The sequence below is a fragment of the Argentina silus genome (assembly GCF_951799395.1).
Source record: "Argentina silus genome assembly, chromosome: X".
Lineage (NCBI taxonomy): Eukaryota > Metazoa > Chordata > Actinopteri > Argentiniformes > Argentinidae > Argentina > Argentina silus.
Window position 1 is genome coordinate 8,694,600 of NC_139653.1, and position 21,082 is coordinate 8,715,681.

At 42.9% G+C, this 21,082-nt stretch overlaps 1 protein-coding gene across 1 annotated transcript in view; it reads right to left on the reverse strand.

The window, feature by feature from the left end:
- The window catches only part of prkn (parkin RBR E3 ubiquitin protein ligase), a 59,204-nt gene extending 38,122 nt beyond the window's left edge, over positions 1-21,082 (reverse strand). The window contains exons 1-2 of the mRNA XM_083696432.1: positions 20,999-21,082; positions 2,328-2,491 (exon numbers count right to left, since the gene is read on the reverse strand). Of these exons, the coding sequence (XP_083552558.1) occupies positions 2,328-2,491; positions 20,999-21,005 (171 nt within the window). The 5' untranslated portion in view covers positions 21,006-21,082. The remainder of the gene's footprint in view (positions 1-2,327; positions 2,492-20,998) is intronic.

Consider the following 21,082-nt stretch of genomic DNA (forward strand, 5'->3'; position numbering starts at 1 on the left):
TGAGCAAAGCGTCTGAAATCCTGTGAAGATTGTGTGAATAATGCGAGCCGGGACTCCCAACTCCCACTGCAGCTCATTCAACTAACGGTGAAGAAGCTCCTCTCTCTCTCGCAGGAAGCACCACTTAGAAAAGGGAAACAATGTCAGGACGGTTGTTCTATCGCAATCAGCCGCTAAGATGAGCAAATCAAATCAGGTTGCTTGTCTTGCGGTTTAACAAAGTGTCAATCCAAGGACAAGAGGATGTGATGGTGACAGAGTCTCTTGCAATGAGGAGGTGACTCACTTCTTGGTCAACTGTGTGACAAAGTCAGACAAGTCTGTGACATTAGACTTGGCAGGATTAATGCATTTGCATACAGTCAATATCAATATCAGAATCAGAATTATTTTATTTGGCCAAGTATATTTGCACATACAGGAAATTGACTTGGTGAGGTTGGTGCGTGGGACATAAAAAACAATGTATAAGCATATAAGGCTGTGCGAGGCTAGGAGGCAATGAGGCTAGAGGCTGTGAAATGGGTGGGGACATGTACACTATAAACTAGAATAATTTATTATATCTAGTGGACATTGACAAATGAACATTACATATTGTTGTTTAACTGCTTAACTGCACAGTGACACTGAGTAAGAGGGAAAGGGAGGGATGGGGAAAGAAAGAGTAAAAGGGGACACTGAAGGGAGAGGGAAGAGAGGAGAGGAAGAGGTAGAAAGTGGAAGGGGAAGAAGAGAGAGAGAGAGAGAGAGAGAGAAGGCTATGGGAAGAGTGAACGAGAGGAGTGGAGGGGATGAGAGGGATAGAGAGATAGCACTCCTCAAGGGATGAGAAAGCTAATAGAGCACATTACAGCGATGGCTCGCATCGTCACCACAGATGTCAGCGTCTCACTCCCGAGGCAGTGACAGATAAACACCAGCGACCGTCTGAGCCCTGCAGGCACCGGGGCTCCCAGACACTCTGGGACCGCCAACGTGAGGCGCATAGCAACAGCACCGCCACGCCACCTGCGCCGCCTTACCTGGCTAGGAAGGTACTCTGACTAACCACACTGAACTAGGAGGACCATTTGTGTGTGTGTGTGTGTGTGTGTGTGTGTGTGTGTACACTTACATGAGAGTATGACACAGTGTTCAGTGTCTATTAGTCATTACTAGTATTAAAGTGTGTCTTAATTAGCACAAGTAAAATAAGTCTAGCATAATGAGGCTACCTAAAGATAAAGTGAGTAATTCAGTTGCACATTAGGGATTTGTTGATCACAGCATCAAACTGTGAACATTTTGCTACTTCAACAGAACTTGAGTGCTAAGCGTTCAGCGGCAATCTAATTAGCCATTATCTTCTTCCTACTCCAGCTATGCTTGGAAGAATGATACGCACACACACACACACACACACACACACACACACACACACACACACACACACAGGTCATGCACACTCACACAATTGCTGTGAATGGTATTCTCACTTTACAAAATTAGTCTTACAATTTGCCTGATGAAAATGACAATAGATGAGCATGCATACGGCTGAGCATACAATACCAACACAACAAAATTAGCGTAACTTAAACAAATAAATAATGCACACACAAATTTGAATAAGAGGTCATCTTCATGTCTGATGAATGACACATGCAATAAAACACATGTTTAAACCAACACGCACACAAGTCACCTTCATGTCAACTGAATAACATGAAACATTGGACCTAACACAGCAAAAGAGTGATGTGTGTCTCCATGTCATTTCCAATAACTTCAAGTCCCTATCCATCATTTCATGCTTTGAGGCACTTCATTCTCCCCGAAACCCCTGAGAACAGACAGAGCTGCTTCATACAAACACGCAGTAGCTGGCTTATACTCTAGGGGGCAGAGTTGAGTCATGCCGCTGTGCTGGTGAGCGGCAGTGGTGGCGCTAACAGCTCGCCTCAAGTGCAATCTGTCAGGGAGAAATGGAGCTGGGCAATGAGGTATAAATGTGCAGAGAGAGCAGAAACGACTGGAGGACGGCAGTCAGTCGTGGCGGCTTGCCTGCCTGGCTCCCCGGCCTCTCCTTGTGAGCCTGGCTGTTTCGATGCATAATTAAGAAGGTCAGACTTAATGAAGCACTGTGACTAAAGTTCACGGGATCCCCAGGCTCTGTTTACGCTGTCAGAGTCAGGAGGGGGAGAGAATGCCAGCCTCTCAGCCCTTACCAGAGACTTGCTTAGAGCACTGGGGGAGCCGGATGCATGCACTGACAACCCCAGCCGCCAGTACACACACACACACACACACACACACACGGTAGTAGTGACGAGTCATGCCCTTACCTGTAGTGTGCAGTCGCTGCGCAGCTCTCGCCCAGCAAAGATGACCCTCAGCTGCTCCGGTTGCACGCCCTGCAGCTGCCCCACCATCTCTTTGAGCTGGCCGATGCTCGCCACCTCCTCCAGCTCCACTGGAAAGCCATGGCTGGAGTTAAACCTCACATACACTGGGAGAGACAAGCAGACCACAGTCAGGTGAAATAACACAGAGAGAGAGTCAATAAACACGGTGAGGACAATGGAGAGAGAGAATGTATGTGCGTGTGTGTGTGTGTGTGTGTGTGTGTGTGTGTGTTCTTCTTTTTGGGGGCCCGGCCGGAGGGCAGAGACAGGTGAGTGAGAGAGGTCTGCGGAGGGATGTGAGTGAAAGTGCACATGAAAGTATAAAACACATATAGGAGACAAGCTCCAAACAGACACACAGAGGAGAGTTGAAGGACAGAGGAGATTGAGAACAGACAGTGTAGCATGGCAGGAATGGAGGGATAAGAGAAGAGAAAGGGGAGAGAGAGAGAGAGGACATGAGGAGAAGACGGGAAGCATGGGAGGAGGGAGGGGGGGCAGGTGATAGACAGAGGGAAACAAAGAGGCACGCTTTAAAATTCAGTCAGCTTAGCCACTCTGAAAATCCCCAAACTCATTCATTAAGATGAGTGAGATTTGGAGGGAAAAGTATTTTTTTCTGTTATCATTTCTGCTTATTATTTTAATTGAAATGAGTCAACCTTTTCAGAGCCCCTAGAGGCAAGGAGATAAATTCAGGACTGTAAAATGGCTGATCGGGGAAATGTCTGCAATCAAATTGGAAATTATGAGAAACTGAAGATGTGTACAGACTACCTATGCATGTTTAGAGACATAGGGTTTTGATTGAAAGAAAATGATTGACACATTGTTTGCAGACCGATAGTAGATAAGTAGATGCAGCACAATGAATAGGCTATTCCATATCTTTGACATCACTGCTTTCATAAACACACACACACACACACTTAATGAAAAATGTATGCACTCACTGCAATGCAAGTCATTTTGGATAAAAGCGTCAGCTAAATGGCATATATTATGATATGCCATTTAGGGAAGAGTGAGTGAGAGGACTGGAGGAGAGGAGAGGGATAGATATGTTTAGAATGTTTTTTTGTTTATTTTCTTGTGACAATCTCAAAGAATGTATTTTTGGCTCCAATTTTGACTGAAGTGAGAGTAAGTCTTAGACTATTGTTGAGAAAAACCTTTTCTGAAGGGAATGTCACACATAGGCAACAATAAATCATTCAACTCCCTCGTAAGTGCCATACCAAGAACCACTCGGCTTTTGCCATTTATACACACACGGCTTGGTCATCAATTCCCTTTACTCAACATCATTTGTGCACAGCTATTGCAGGAAATTGCCTCTCTGTAGATAATGTTGACTTAAGCACTGAGGAGGAAATAAATGCTACGATGGCTGCTAAAAGGCAAAAGCTGAGTGGTTCTTGGTATGGCACTTACGTGGGAGTTGACTGATTTATTGTTGCCTATATGTGACATTCCCTTTATTTCCAACAATACGACACTGTGCTGTTGGTAGTGGTGGGGGGATGAGAATCCAATTGACAATTTGATTTGAATCCATTCTCTGCATAATTAAATGTGTGTTATTTACCGCCAAAATCCCATGGCAGCAATTCATAAATGGGAGGTGAGAGAGTAGGAAAAGCAAGGAGATGCAGTCCAACTCTGTCAATCAAACCGAGGGGGGGCAGGGTATCCTGAGCAGCCAATGAATTGTGTCTGAGAGGAGTGGCAGGCCGCCAGATCAATGAGAGCCGCACACTGGCGGTAATATGAAGACAGATTGGCTTAATTCTCAACTGCAGCATCGAAGGAAAGCGGGTCTGGGGACTCTTTAGAGCAGGAGCCAGACAGAGGTAGGGAGGAGGGAGAGAGGAGGGGAGGGAAGGAAGGAGGGGGGAGGGCGGTGAAAGGGGGTGGTGTGAGGTAAGAGAGAGAGGTACTGTAGACTAACAGTAGAGAAGGGGAGGTTTTAGGGAGTTGGAGAGAAATAGTATGAGATGAGATGGCTGAACGGAAGAAAAAAGTAGATAAGTGGGGGGCGGGGAGAAGCGGAAATGTTCGCAAAAAGAACACCATTTATCATAATGAATGTGTGATTGACAGCTGCCCAGTCTCTCTGATCACACCAGGGAGCTGAAGCCAGCAGTGTCGTGTCCCCACAGGGCCATGTCAGGCTCTGCAGACAGTAGAGAAATGCTATCAGAGGGCTCTTTGGAGTCTCCTTTATGAGTGCCCGCATCAGTCCTTTCTGCTGCCCATTGATTAGCGATAAAGCACCCAAGTGGCCCTGGCAAAACTGCTCGTAAAAAAATACTGCCAACCCCACAGCCTCTAATTTCCCCTGCACCTAACAATAAGGAAGATGGATTCCTCAATTCCAGAACTCGCTTTGAGCAATTAAGAGCACAAATTCCCATCCAGCGTCACTGTAAGACTCTTTTCTACTCTGCCCTGCTCTTTTAACCCAGCTGACACAGGTGGACTATTAGCTCATGTATGACGGGCATCTTGCTGCTGTGCAGTGGTGAGGGGGAGCAGAGGCGGGTGTGAGCCCAGGCCGGCCCCTACATAGGCCTGGCTATCCATCGCCGCCGCTGCGGTAGACACAGGGCCGGTGCCAGGTTCCACAGGGCCTCTGTCCACCGCAGGATTATCTCCCAGATCAATGCGGAATTGATTCCGGTAGCACTCCATTCATCAGCTGCCGCAGCCAAGAAATATTTACCCTCCTATCTGTCCTCTCTTATTAATCTTACGGAGGTGGCCCACGTTTGCAGAATTGAACCCGCAGGAATACCAGTGCTGCCTCAGAATGCAATATATGCAGCCAGGCTAGCTAGCTACATCACCCATATGGGACGAAGATAGTCTCTCCCAGGAGATACGGCTACAATGTGATACTGTAGTCTACCTCTGCTGGGTTATTGGAACACTGGCTGCATTACCTCACAGGCACAGTGTCACTGTACACCAATGCTACAAAATAGAGATAAAAAAAAAAAACTAGCTAAGATTACTGTTGTGAATGATGCTGTGCTCTGTGGGTGAACTACAGCAGAAAGAGAAGATGTAATTTGTTGATAAACTATTTGTCATTCTATAAAGAGAACTTTTCTAACTCAGCTGGGTGCCTGTGGAAAAAAAATTCCAGTGAATGTGACTGCCATTCATTCTCTGAAAAACATTTCTCGACAGAGAAAAGTCATTTACTATAGCTATGACAGGAAAACAGGTAGGCCTAACACAATTAACCCCCAATGTTAGGTTGTTTTGGGTATGTCCAATTGTCCATTGTGCTGCCACTGGCGCAGTGGATGTGACAAAACAGGCCTGTGTTGCTGTGTGGACTGGTGCTGGGCTGGCACTGCCCACCCTCCAATCACAGCTCCATCTGAGGGGGACAGAGACAGAGGGAGGTCATTAACAATGGTAATTAAACATTAGCCAACGTCTGCCACCTGCAGCACCTCAGGAGTGGCAGAGTGACACGCGTACGCATGGCTGCCTCTGTCAGAGAGAGAGAGAGAGAGCGAGACAGATGGTGCATCCCAATAGTATCTCCCCTATTCCTCTCTCCTCGCTTCCCTCTCAAAATGCATTGAAGGAGAAGATCCAAGGCTCCCCCCTTAGATTATCCTCCAAAACGTGAAAAACGTTTTGATTAAGGTAGCGAGGAGAGAAGGAATAGAGGACAGACTATTGGGAGGCAGCAGCTAGTGGCACAGTCAGTGGAGGGAGGGGGTTGAGGGAGAAATACCGCACTCTCCGCACTCTGTCAATCAAAGGAGTACTCCTGAAGCACACAGACAGAACAGATGAAGATCCATTCCCCAGGTCACTGTGTGCTTAAACCTCTGAATGGTTCAGAGAGGCCAAGTGTGACATAGAGGTACTGGTAGAGGACCAGACTGTAGTAGATAAATACAAGCCCAAGGGGTATCAACCAAGGCCAGGTGCTCCTGCTCAGACCCCCCCCCCCCCCCCCCCCCCTCCCCTTCCCAATTTCACTTCTCGACCACAGCCATCTCATCAGCCACTTGCGTCCTCTCCATCTTCCATGTTATTAGCAACATGGCTGCCTGGCGGCACATATTTGCATGAGAGCCACTGTAACCAATTCCAATTTCAGCAAGAATTTGTTTTTCCAGACCCCATCATCACAGGTTTAATTAGAAGCCTGCTGCGTTCTATGAAAGCACCGGTTGCTTTTCAGGTAGCTGTTCGTTCGTCAGTGGAACTGAACTGTGAAATTATTCTGGGGTTCTAACCATTGACTAAACAATAAAATATAAATTCTGGGAACATTACTCAAAGAGAGGGAAGGACACAAACACACTCAGACACACTCTCTCTCACACACACACACACACACACACACACACACTCTCTCTCACACACACACACACACACACACACACACACACACACACACACACACACACACACACACACACACACACACACACACACACTGCTCAGTCCTACATGTTTTCCTGTAGTATAGCAATATTTTTAATATGATTGAGGAAAAAAGGATTGTCCAACCCATTGGATATTTCGCAGCACATTCCCATGACATGTCTTGAAATAATAGATGGATAAAAGGTCACAGCTATTGTGTAGAACTTCTGATTTCCAGCTCCAACCATCATTGTTTAATCATCAACATTCCCAGAAGGCATGGATTATACTTGTATATGCCACTGAATTTTAACTTTGAACTACTGTGACTTTACTGTGATTTACTTTTGTTAGTTATGTTCCAACACATCCTCCACCTAGCAATATCCATTTTTTTTAGGTCTTGATTCCAATATTTAATGACTTGTCAAACATATACTTTTTCTGCAGTGTTCTACATATCCTACCTATTGTTTTAATGTCCTTTCCCGAATCAAATAAAATGTCCTCAACCTTGGTTTGTTGTCCAAAACATTGATGATTCAGGATACATAGCTTTTGAGCTGCATGTATTTTAATATTAGTTAGTCAAATGTTGATTTTAATTCTGCAAAAGGAATAATGTGATTTTTTTTTATTACCAGGTAATTTATTGTTTCTATGCCTTTTAATTTCCACGTGGGCCAATTAATCGATGCATTTTGAAAAGCTATCCAAGGAGATGTGTTTTTTTCACATAGATTCTTGTAAAATCAGTTTAAATTTCTTCCATCTATTTTGGGTGTTCTTGTTATTTATTTTTAACTGTATCATTTGAAAAAAGACACACAAAAAGATCTTGAGTATGAACATCTTCAATGTGTATCAATTTTTCTTCATTTGTGGATTAAAAATATGTTGTAAGTAAAAGCCTTGGGTGGCAAGGTGACACAGCTCCAAGTCTGGAAGATTAAAACCTCCCTCAAACTTGGGAAGATAGAGAGCATCTGAATGAGAGTATATTAATTATTTGCCCATAAAACGCCTGTTAAGTAGATCTTTTTAAAGAATGTATTTGGTCAGGTAATTGGTATTACCAAGAACAGATATAAAATCTTTGTAAGTAATGCAATTCTAAACGGTTTATTCTACCTGTGAGGTTTATTGGTAAATTATTCAATTTAATTAAATCTCTTTTCATGTTGTTCAGAAAGGGGGCATCCTTGTCTTGTACCTCTTTATAAAGGAAATTCATCCAACAGGATAAGACATGCACACACGCGCACACACACACACACACACACACACACACACACACACACACACACACACACACACACACACACACACACACAGTCCTGTATGAATTATTTTACTTGATATACCTTTGATTTTCAATACTCCCCTGAAAGTTCAATGTATAAATGAAGTGGCTGGATAGGTCTTCCTTCTCCACAACTTCTGGTAGGAACAAGACTTGGGTCGTTTCATCTCATTCTACTGTTTTGCTGGTCTGTATCCTCTTCTATAGCTTGAAACTTTGTTTCCAAAAGTCTAATTGTCTTTTCATGTACCTCAATGTGCATGCCTTGTTTGTGCGTGTCTGACATTATACAGTAGCCTCTACTTTTTTTCCACACACACACACACACACACACACACAGTTTGCGAGTGCATTCAACCCTATAGCCCTTTTGTACCTGCAGCAATCAACAATACAACTACAATGACCTGGATCTATACACTGCTTGTCATTTTTCATATACAAGACTAAACATTATGCCTCCAACAGTGTCTCTCTCCTCTCCCTTCCCCCACCCCAAGGTGACCTTCAGATCACCTGGGAGGGGGTAGCAGGTAATGGCAGGGTCTGGCAAAGAGGGGACACTATCAATCCAATGAAATGGATGTGGATTTGGGGACTGAGTAGATGTTCTGTTTCCTCTTCCTCTCAGCCTAGTAATATGTATTTACCTCACATTCAAGCATTATTGATTGACTGTAATACAGTCATTATCCTCTTGGATTTCCGAGAGGGTCCTATCTTTTCCAGAGGCAATTAGCCACTAACACTACGTCAGCTCTGAGTATCTGTCCCTTTCAGTCACTTCTGCTAATTTCTCTCTTTACCGCTTCCTCTTTCTCTTTCTCGCTCTCTCTATCCATTTCCCCTCTATCATTTCTCTCTCTTTCTACCCCCTTTTCATGACAGCCAGCTTGGAGATATGAAAACTTGTGATTGACACACCAATTTCCTTCCTGCCATCACGCACCGAAGCCCAGATTTATCATGGTCCTCCTCTGTGCCTCCAGTGAAACCAATAAATGGAAATAATGAATAAAAAGGATTTGGAATTATGATAAAGCACTAAAAGACCTATTGAATGTAAATGTGTGATTATAACTGATGCCATGAAATCCCTCAACATTTCCCCAAAAGCCTTTGTGTCACATTGGCCAATTTGTTTGACTCTCAACCACAGGGTCATGAAATAGGGGAATGCACAATTAGCCCATGTAACAAAGGAGTACAACATTCATTGATGGAGTAAAAAGGTTGTACGCTTAAAAGGGATAGTTCACCCACATGACAAAATCATATACAGTGCCCTCCATAGGTAAGGGGACAATGAAGCATTCCTTCTTTGTTTGGCTCTATACTCCAAAAGGTTAGATTTGAAATCAAACAATTATAGGGCCCTTTAAAATTCCTCAGACAAAATAATGGAAAAGACACCTGGACCACTTCAAATCAAAAGCACATGCAAAAAAACAAGAAAAACTAAACTGACTGCTCCCCTACAAACAACGCCAGCCAGCAGTATGAAATCCATTCATTTGTGGTGGATTTCGCTGCAGTGTGTGTGGAGGCTGACATCTCACTTGAAAAGATGTGTAGACTTAGGCCATTCATGGTGAAACATGGCAAGCAGGGTGGCGGCTGCTAGAAACTGAAAAAGTTCTCTTCGCCAGTTACACCTGCCTACATCATGTAGTATTGTCACAGTTTCTATCAAGCATAATGGCTCCAATGGCCTTATGATAAAAAATTATATATATATTAAGTTTAAATTATGTTTTAAAATAATGTCTCTTGTATAGAATGCAATTCCCTGGCCACTAACTTAAATCATATAAGATAATATTAGCATTTTATTTTGAGAAACTCTTTTGATGATTTACACCTTTTCTCAGGCCATACCAGAGTCCCTCCATAGGAACCAGCAGAACCTCAATGATGTGTGGGCAGTGGTGACAGATAAGGCATACTACTGCATCAAAGAATGCAGAGAAGTCCTGAAAGGAGTGCTGCCCAACAGCGTCCATATGACCTGCCTGTGCCATGTCATCAATCTGGTGGGGGAGACCTGGAAGCATTTAAAGTTTTTCAAAGAGGTTGCCACCTGTCATCTGGGTCAAGTCAGCCTTCTTTAAGAAGCCAACCAGAAAGAGGAGATGGGTCTCTTTCCCCACCATCAAGAAAGCTGTCCAGACTAAAGCTTCACCTGAAGCTCATAACACCAGATGGAACAGCTGGTTTGAGGTACTGAAATATAGCTTCTATGACAAGTTCTTCTGGGCAGAAATGTCAGCTGTCATGGCTGTGACTAAATAGGGGTGGGCGATATACCGGTATGAAAGAGAATACCGGTATCACGTTGTGCCGTGATATGGATTTTGGCATATCACGGATATCACGATAAAGCACATTTTCTTTGAATATATTGAATTGTGTTCAAAATATTAGCAAAATCAGCAGAATGGTAGGTCTATGATTGTTTTAATCTACAAAACTATCGATCACAATTTATATACGTAATATACGCTTAATTCTGTTGTCGAGGTATACGCGCGCCTCTATCCTGTGCTCCTGGCACCACGCGCGTCTGCCAAGTGTTGCTCGCTTGGCTATCAGAAAATTAAATTGTATTGACTAACCGTGCAAACGAGAAGTATTTGAAATGAGTGAAAACCTGGAAGATGCTTGTGCAATTGGGGATGTTGATGATGATGTTGATGGAAATTAGTTAAGAAAAAAGGGGCTTCGTCTGTAATTTGGAACTGGTTTGGATTCAAAATATCCGACCTCAACCAAGACACTGTCTTGTTATTTGAAACGTGAGAGTAAGCATCCCTAAAGTGGAACTACCCATTTTCATTTTGTTGTTAAATTCAGCTCTTATTATTTCTCTATCCTGCGTTTTTGCAGTTTCATTTGTTTTAATGTTGTTCCTGGCTGACTTGAAAAAAGGTTGTAGGTCCTATGTAGCAAACTGCTTATCCTGCATTTTTGCACTCCTGTCCTGCAGTTTGTCATGCACTTTATTTGTTGAAGGTCAAAAAGTTCAATTATTTGCAAGATCATATGCATAATAAAAAGATTCACAAGAATGTCCCATGTCTTTCTCAGTTTTTTTTTTTATCAGGTTAAAAGCAAATCTTTGTCATCTATAAACTTTGCAGGGCTCCTAAAATGTGGTTCAGAAAAAAATATGTATATCATGATCATATCGTTATTGTTCAGAGTGTGGAAAATATCGTTAAATGAAATTTAGGCCCTGTCACCCACCCCTATGACTAACCTCCTGCAGCTGCTGGACACAGGAGAAGACAGCCACACTCAAACTGGAGATGACCTTCATCTCTGATGCTCCAAACTCTGCACAGCACTGACCATCCTAGAGGGCACCCACCAACTCAGAGCAGTGTCAGCCTACAACATCATGGAGGCCCTGGGCTCCTACCTGATCAGTCGAACGGCAGGAACGTGTGGTTTTGGCTCAAACACTGACAGCCTACTGGATAAGCTTGGAATGTGACAGAAGACGAAGATGCTCGACAACCTTCACGATGCCTTCAACCTTGTCGTCACCAAATTCTCCAAACACTGGGACGTCCACCTTGCTGAGAAGGTATACAAGCATGTAAGACTATTCGACCCCAGGCAAGCACCTGCTGTGCAGAAGCAGATTATCAAGTGCTGAAAGCCCTGGCACAACCATCTGCTGAGCTCAGTGAGATGTGGACCGCTTATCAGCACTGTGTCAGAAGGAAGCTCTCCCACTGCCCTGGAGCTCTCAGACTGCTGGAGGGTGCTGCTGTACCTTTCATCTTCTTCCCTGTGAGCTCAGTTGACACAGAGAGGCTTCAGCAAGTATAAAACACTGCTGAAACTGCAACAAAAGAAGTCATTTACTGAACTTAACACAACAATTCCCACAATCAGGTACCACAACAGGGATCTGTGTGACAGGTGGGAAGAGGAAGCATTTAGTCTTCTTTTAGCTCAATACTCCAACAGTTTGGATTTGAAATACTGTAAGGTAAGCTTTTTTTCAGATTGGTTTCACCATTTAGAAATTACAAATCCTTTTATACATAGTCTGGGTACCCCTATTTTAGGGAACCAGTTGCATTGGAAAAAAGCGGCTTGATGGGTGTTTCTGGTTAGTCAGTTGTGTTCTGTCACATAATTTGTGCAGGCATAGAGAGCTGTCAATGTCTAGTATTGATTCTAGCCTTTACGTTTTCCTTTCTGCTATTGGTGTCTGTCAACATGAAAACAAAGAGTTGTCACTGCAAGTCAAGGAAGCCATTATTGGGCTGATAAATCAGAAAGAAACAATCATAAACATATCCAATACCTTAGGCTTGCCAACAACAACAGTTTGGAACATCATCCAAAAGAAAAAAACACTGGTGAGCAAATGCAAACGGCCAAATGCAAATCAGTCCACAGTTGCTGACAAATTTGCTCACCTTACACCACTATATTGTAATTCAATGCCCATCACCAGCATTTGAAAAGAGAGTTTGTTCTGTCTGTATAAATCATAAATCATGCTGATCGCCTCACTTATCGCAGCAGAGATGTTCGTCATGGTTCTGTGATCTGTCTAATGTTAGTCTAGTTATGTTGCCATGTTACAATGCAGTTGTCATAGAGTACATAAGTATTTACAAGTCCCTCTCTTAGCTCTTAATATACCGATAGCAACTTGCGCTCTGGTAGCCTAGATATCACACTGGTTAGGCTACTCTTAAAGCCCTCACTTCCGAGCTGGGTAGCCTAAAAATTATTTGAAATACATAAATGAACACAACCATTTTATTATTTTTGTGATGGAATTGATAACAGTTCTTTAAAATATGTAAAATTTTGGCTACAGTAAAATCAATGTTTGCATGTCAATCTTCTATGAACTTACGGAATTTGTAAAATTAAGAACTTGACTGTTCTAGGGGAGGAGTGGGCCTGGATCGTACTCAGCATTTGAATTGTCTCTCTAAAAGACTGTCTAGTGGCTCAATAAATTGTCACACTTTTGTTTGTTAATGGGAAACAATTTGAGCTTGTTGTGTTAAGCGGAGCTCAAGCAAGCACACACAGGAGCTGCAGCAAAATGTGTAGCCAACAGACCATTAATGTCACACATATCAAGAACTGTCCAAGGGTACAGCATTGATATGACACATACACTTGCCCAACACTTTATTAGGAACACTATAGTAATACTGGGTAGGGCCTCCCTTTGCTCTCAAAACAGCCTCAATTCTTCGTGGCATTTATTCCACAAGATGTTGGAAACATTCCTTTGAGATTCTGGTCCATGATGACATCACACAATTCCCGTTCTACCACATCCCAAAGGTGTTCTATTGGATTCAGATCCGGTGACTGGGAAAGCCACTGAAGAACACTGAACTCGTCATGTTTATGAAACCAGTTTGAGACGACTTTTGCTTTGTGACATTATCATGCTGGAAGTAGCCATTAGAAGATGGGTAAATTGTGGCCATGAAGGGATGCACATGGTCAGCAACAATACTCAAATAGGCTGTGGCATTCAAGCAATGATTGATTGGTACTAACAGGCTCAATGTGTGCCAAGAAAACACTCCCCACACCATAACACGACCTCCACCATGAGAAGGTGTACAGGTCTTCCTAATAAAGTGTTCAGTGAGTGTATATGGAAGTTATTCATTTGTAGCCAACTATGATACATGATATGATGGACAGGGGCAAATAGTCTGAATTTTCAGCAAAGGCAGCCTTCTCTCATCCACTCAATGTAAAACACTGAGCATGTACTCTCCCTCGCTGTCCCTCATTCTAGCTACACCTGCCTGCTCCCATTATCCCTTGACACCTTTGTCAGAATAATTCTCGTCATTACATTCATGAAAGCTCTCATTTCAATCATGTGAATTATACGTTCAACATGAACTTGCGGTGCAAGAGCAGAAAATTAATGACATGAACTGCGTTCTTTGCGTTGTGTGCGTGCTGTGTCCGTATAGCCTACTGCTAAAAGTAAGTAATAATTTGCTCTTTTTGTTTGCTGTCCATGTCCACAGATCAGGAACACTCTCCAGGAGGTAGGCATGAATGTGTCAAAGACTACCATCCACAGAATATGTCACCAGACAAACTACAGAGGCTTCACTGCTGGGCGGTATGCCATTTTTTTTTATCCATGCTGTGAATTTTACGTCAAAACCGGTGTTTTGCTCCTCTCGTCATAACACAATGCAGATTTGTGCTGCAGCAGTTTAATTCATAATTTAACATGAATATAAGATGCACTATGACATCATTTAAACGTTAGCTCTCATCTGTAATATGAACACCTTTTAATCCATGACAGCGGAGACCAGCAATACAGTGGAGAATATGGGAAGCTGAAGTAGGGGAGAGTTTACATGAGATTGACACGCTATAATAACATAAAGTGACACATATCCATCAAGACAGGAAGTCAAGTCATGCATACTCATTAAACATATTTCCCTCATCAATTTTGAAAATACTGTGATATGATATTTAGGCAAAATCGCCCAGCCCTAAGACAAACTACAGAGGCTTCACTGCAAGGTGCAAACTTTGGGTTACGGTATGTAACCCCGGGTCTCCCTCATCTCCTTACATACCGTAACCTAAAGTTCTCTTCAGGTTGACTCAGTTGGACATCTCACTGTGACATTTGTACAACTCCCGATTGCCAAAGCCTGTACAGAAACCCTGATAGACATGTTAATGTACCAAAGCCTGTACAGAAACCCTGATAGAGTACATGTTAATGTACCCGGTCCACTCTACTCAGCTCCAGCACCAAGGTCTGTATGCGCCATAGAAGGTGCAGTGACATCCAGGCGGTAAAATCTCACGAAAGTATGAGAAGAAGCCCAATTGACTATTGACTGCACAAATCTCCGAAACGAGACTCCGACTCCTAAGGGGGCTGCAGGCCTTTAGAACTCTAATCTTCTGTAATAGCTTCCACTATCCAGTGGGAAAGGCAGTGTTTGGATAGCTTCCTAACCAATGCAGGGTTGAGAAACACATAAGCAGTTGATCACATCCCCTGAACACAACAGTTCTATTCATGGAGATGCATACAGTAGTGCACACGCCGGGCAGAGAGTGTAAGGGCGCCTATCCTCCAGGAAAGAAACCAGTTCAGTAGCACAACTACTGTAAGTCATAGAAATGACATTGGGAATGAATGCAGCATTAGGACATATCGTAACCCTCAAGTTACAATTTGCTTAAACGTACCTACTGGTCTTGTGGACAGATAAAACGAATATTATCATGTACTGTACCAGAATGATTGCAAAAGGAAAGTTTGGAGAAAAAAACATCTGCCCAAGATTTACAGCATAGCACCTCATCTATGAAAAATGGTGGAGGGGGTGTTATGGTTTGGGAATGTATGGCTGCCACTAGAACTGGCTAACTTGGCTAGTCCTAATTGATGATGTATTGTAACTGCTGACTTCAGGTAGTTGTTGCATGCAAAGGATTGTCAACCAAATACTAAACATGAGTGCTTAATTTGGACATTATATTAATCTGTCCCATTACTTTTGGTGAAACAGGGGGACTATGTATAAAAATTAAATGGTGAAACCAATATATACACAAATACCGTCAAATAAAAGCTGGGGATCTATACTTTAACCTCAGTAATTGTTTGATTTCAAATCCACCTTTAGAGTATAGAGCCAAAAGAAGAAAAAATGCTTCACTGTCCCACTTCCGGAGGGCACTGTATTTGGTTCCTTGCCCTGAAATGAGTCTTTGGAGAAGAATAGACTTCAATCAACACTTTGGTACTGTATATCGGGCACTGTTACTAACCGCTAATTGACAGTATGTTTAACCAATATCCAATGGAAGTCGAGGGACCCGACAAAAGAAAAGCATGCCTCCTTGATACCATACATACACATTTTAAAATAATTATGATGTAAGTCTGGCATCAATCACTTTAACTGAAAATCTTGATGGTCAAAACTGAAGTAGGCTAAGCCTAGACTAACTAGCCCCGATAAAGCAATGAAATCCCAAAATGAAAGAAACATGCACCAAATACAACCCACACGCATTCCCTCTACATTATACCACTACAGTCTGTACTACACCTTTTGGCTAAGGCCTCAGCTCATTAGTAAGTGCTGGTCTAAACGTAAATAACTGAAAACACACCAATGCAAAGGAGCACATGAGGAAAAAGAAAGATGACGAAGGTGGACACATATTAAAGACAATTATTCATAGCCCAGAGTCACTCCAAAGGCAGGAAAGACACTTAGCTGCAACGTACCAAAAATCAATAGCAATTTATTCTCTCCTTGGACTCCAAACAGAGCGAGTAAATAATCCTACCCCCTGCCCCCCAGCCCCCCATTGCCTGTCCCAGGAGTGCACTGCCACTGGCGTCTCTCTCTCTACTCAGCCTCCATCCCAGACCTCTCTGACCCCTCTGGGTATTGCCACTACGGCTCTAATACAGCTCTGCCATTGGGACACACTCCTGAGACCTTTGACATCATGGCTAGTGGTCTAAACTTCTACTGGCTCAGATGTTGTATTTGCCAACTTCTACCCCTATAGTGAATTATAAAATGTAACAATTTCCATTAATAGGGATATGCTTCACATAAAGGTTGTGTCTGATTCTGTCACTGCCCATTCTGACAGGGTTGCGCTGGGGACCTGTAGGAGTGTAGGGTAAATGGTCGGAGTGATACTTGGTAATATGGGGAGGGAGAGGATAGACTTGGCTTTTCATTGACCATTTCATTTTTGTGCCTGCATCAGTCATTTTAAGAGACAATCTTTTTTGATCCGCCCCTCTGATTGTGCAGTCATTGACACATATTTGTAATCTGACTATGATCTTGAGGGCTATCCCCAAGGTTTGGAAGGCAGCTCATGTGCTCCCTCTCCATAAAGGTGGTGACCCCTCCAACCTAGATAGCTTGGATATTGGACAGTAGTTATCTTGCCTCTCCAAAGTATTAGAGTCCCCGGTCAACTCCCAACTAAGAACCTTTTTATCTTCGCATTCTATTTTTAAATGTACACCAATCTGGCTTTAGACCTGGACATAACAGTCTCAGCTGCTACTGTACACTTGTCCTAGATGTGTTAAATTGCCTTGATAAAAAAACAAAAACATTGTGCTGCTCTATTTATAGATCTCTCAAAGGCATTCAATATGGTCGACCATTACTACTTATTCAGAGGTTGTCTGAAATAGGCCTTGATCAGACTTCATGTAGCTGGTTTGAAAATTATTTAACGGACAAAACGCAGTGTGTATTTACTGATGGTGTCGAATCAGGTTTTCTGGACATAGCAAAGAGTGTGCCACAAGAATTGGTTCTTGGTCCGGTTCTTTTTACTATTAACTATTGCCCCTATAATTGACCAGGCTCTTTCTAAGCTATTTCTGCATTTATTGTCCTACAGAAAGCATTTGTTGAACTGAAATTGGTACTCAATGCTGGTAAAATATGCTATTTTCCAAATCACGGAAATGTATATGTGATGATTTATGCATATGTACATTGGGTGGTGCCCCCATGTAGAAAGTTTACATTTAGAAAACATATGGAGGAGCTTGTTAAAAAGCTAAGATTTAAGGTGGGCTTTTTTTTTTTAAAGGGAATAGATCTTGCCTTTCCCTGAACAGCAACCTTTATGGCAGTGCGTGATTATGTTGATATCATCTACCAAAATGCAGCAGCCACCACTCATTTACCAAAAGGTCAGCTGGACCTCAAAGTCCCATAGATGGCACCATTACTCCCTTGTTGTGTACAACTGCATAAGCTCCCATTTTACCTAACCTTGTTATTCATAAGTAACTATATTTTTTACAATAACATAAGTTACCAAACTCATTCTCAGGGTCGGTTCTTCGGGTCTCCACCGAATTGGGTAAATTCTCTTTTAGTTTTGGTGAACCTCACTGCTGGAACAATCTAAAGAGTACATTACAGTCGGTTGTTGTGGTGCCGCTCAGGCTATTTAGCATTTTGACTGAGGCCCCTTTTTTAAAAATGTGGTTGTTTTTCTTGATTGTGTTTTATAATGTTGTAATTGTGTATGATTAATGGTTGTGAATTGTGTGTATGCATGGCTCCCTTGTAAAAGAGACCTTGGTCTCAATGCCAAAATAAAAGTTGATCAAAGCATTCATGGGTGACAATCATTTTAATTTAAGAGGTTGCTTGTATTCAACTTTTTGAAAATCTTTATAAAATATTCAGCTTTTTGTAAAAACAAAAAACAAAAACGTAAAAATAGAATGTTGAGTTATGCCAACATTCTGAGAGCCCCATTATAAATGCAACTGCCATGGAACTTTCAGAACTCTTGAATAAATACAGCAGGAGACCTACAGCAAAACCTCTTTAAAGGAAGCCGATTCACTCTGCCACCATCTTTGCGATGCCTCTTTGGGCGCTTATTTTATGGATAAGCAACTTTTCCTTTTGGTTTTTCAGATCACTGAAGTGTAGAAACATTTTGTGCAGTCATTTGATTGTTAAAAGTGGTTGTAATGGCTTAAAGATTGCCATGAAAGAACTGCATACTGCCATTAGCAAACAACAGACTCTGCATCCCAAAGCAGCCTTCATTCTCGCAGGTGACTTCAACCACTCCAATTTAAAGACTGTACTGCCTAAATTCCATCAAAATGTCTCATGCCCCACCAGAGGAGACAGGACATTGGACCATGTATATACCAGCGTGGCTGATGCTTACAAAGCCGTTCCCCTCCCCCACCTAGGTCAATCTGACCACCTCTCATTGTTCCTACTGCCCAAGTACTCAGCACTCATCAAACGAGTGAAACCTACAGTGAGGACAGTCAAGGTCTGGCCAGAGGGTGCTGACTCAGCGCTCCAGCAGTGTTTTGAAAACACTGACTGGAGTGTGTTTATCACACAGGCCACCCATGACTCCCACACGGACATTGACTCATATGCCTCCTCCGTTCTGGACTACATCAATTCCAACATCAACAGTGTCACCACCCTCAAACGGATTACCACTTTCCCTAATCAGAAGTCATGGATGAACAGTGAGGTCCGACTCCTGCTGAAGGCACGCGACATTGCCTTCAGATCAGGTGATGCTCAGGCCTATAGCTCATCCAGGGCTAACCAGGAGAGGGGCATCAAAAAGGCCAAGCACAACCACAAGCTAAGGGTCGAGGATCACTTCAAGAACAACTCTGACCCCCGACGCATGTGGCAGGGCATCCAGGCCATCACAGACTATAAACCTACTAACACCTCCCCCCCCTCCATCGACGCCTCCTTGCCTGATGAGCTGAACCACTTCTATGGCCACTTTGACAGGGACAACAAGGAGGTGGCCATCAAGGCTGTGCTCCCTGCTGATCACCAGCCCCTCACACTCTCCCACCGACGTGTGTGTGGCACTGAGCAGGACTAATGCACGTAAGGCTGCTGGTCCTGATGGCATCCCCGGACGCGTCCTCAGGGCCTGTGCTGTGCAGCTGACTGAGGTTTGGACTGACATATTCAACCTGTCCCTAGCCCAAGCAGCTGTCCCTGCATGCTTCAAAACCACCTCCATCGTGCCGGTGCCAAAACACCCCACTGCAACGAGCCTTAATGACTTCCGCCCAGTTGCACTCACACCCATCATCATGAAGTGCTTCGAGAGGCTGGTCCTAGCTCAACTCAAGACCTGTTTACCACCCACACAGCGTTTTAGTTTTGTTTTTTGCATTTTGACATGAATAAACAAGTCTGGTTTTGATAATGCAATCCGGCACCACACTGTTCAAAAATCCTGGGGAGAACCCTGGTATCCCCATGTGGGACTGGTGCCATCTTTCCTGTCTCCCACAAAACCAGTAACAAATCAAGGGAGTGGCATATCTCTAGTACATCAAATCTCTCTGCCTACAGTACAGAAAAAATTCTTAGAATAATTAGATAACTCTCGGTAACCTGTTCTACTCCACTGAAACCACTTAACCAACCAAGTCTACCACTCTCAATCACTCAAATCTCTACCTACTCCACTGAACTATCTAAGGCTCATCCCATCTCTCTCTCTGACTGACTCCACTCCTAATAATTTATATTCAGATTTTTCAGCTTTACTCAAATTTGCATGAAATCCTTTTCATGCCTATACCACTGTGTGCAGACTGGGTGATAGATCAAATGGGTAAAACACTAGAAGAGCTGAGGTAAAACTCAGTTCTTGGCTCAGAACACACGGCTTGCTGTCGATTACACCAACTAAATATTCCTTAAACACAAAAGTTGTCACTGTCCTTTTATTTTCTTACATAACTCAATCCAACTTTAAAATGTGTACTGACTAACCCTACTTAAAGAACTTCTATACGGATTTTTACTATTTAGACTTTTTAAACATTAAGCACATTTACACTATCTATAGTCCAAACCATTTTTTTTGATCAACTACCAAAACAAGACGTTGTAAATCCACTAAGTTTCTTCAGGAACTTCCTTTTCTAGTTAATTTCTGTTATTCCGTCATTCCATCACAAGCAACTCCCTGGGCGAACTACATGCTCACTAGCGCGTGGGTTTTACTAACAGTGCGTGTACTGCTCTTCACTTGGCAGTGACAGAGTGGTATAAGATTATCGATTAGAAGAAGGACTGATGTGTATCCTTAATAGAACACTCTGACAGGTGACAATGTTATTTAACTCCCGGGCAAAAACTAAAAAAAGACATACATACAGGCTATTTGAGCTTGTTGTCAACCTTTAGCCAGCACAGGCAGACAGCAACAGCAGTCAAGTCAGCTGTGTTTAGCAGCATGGTCCCTCCTCTTTCCTGATAGGGCTAGTTACATTTGGAAAGGTCAGATTAATTATTGAATTAAGCATACTAACAACTATTTAATCACATACCAATCATGCTGGGAATGTATGTCCTCCTCTGATTTTAAAGGGTAGACCTTCACGTCAAACGAGTCGACACTGGCTATGGATCTC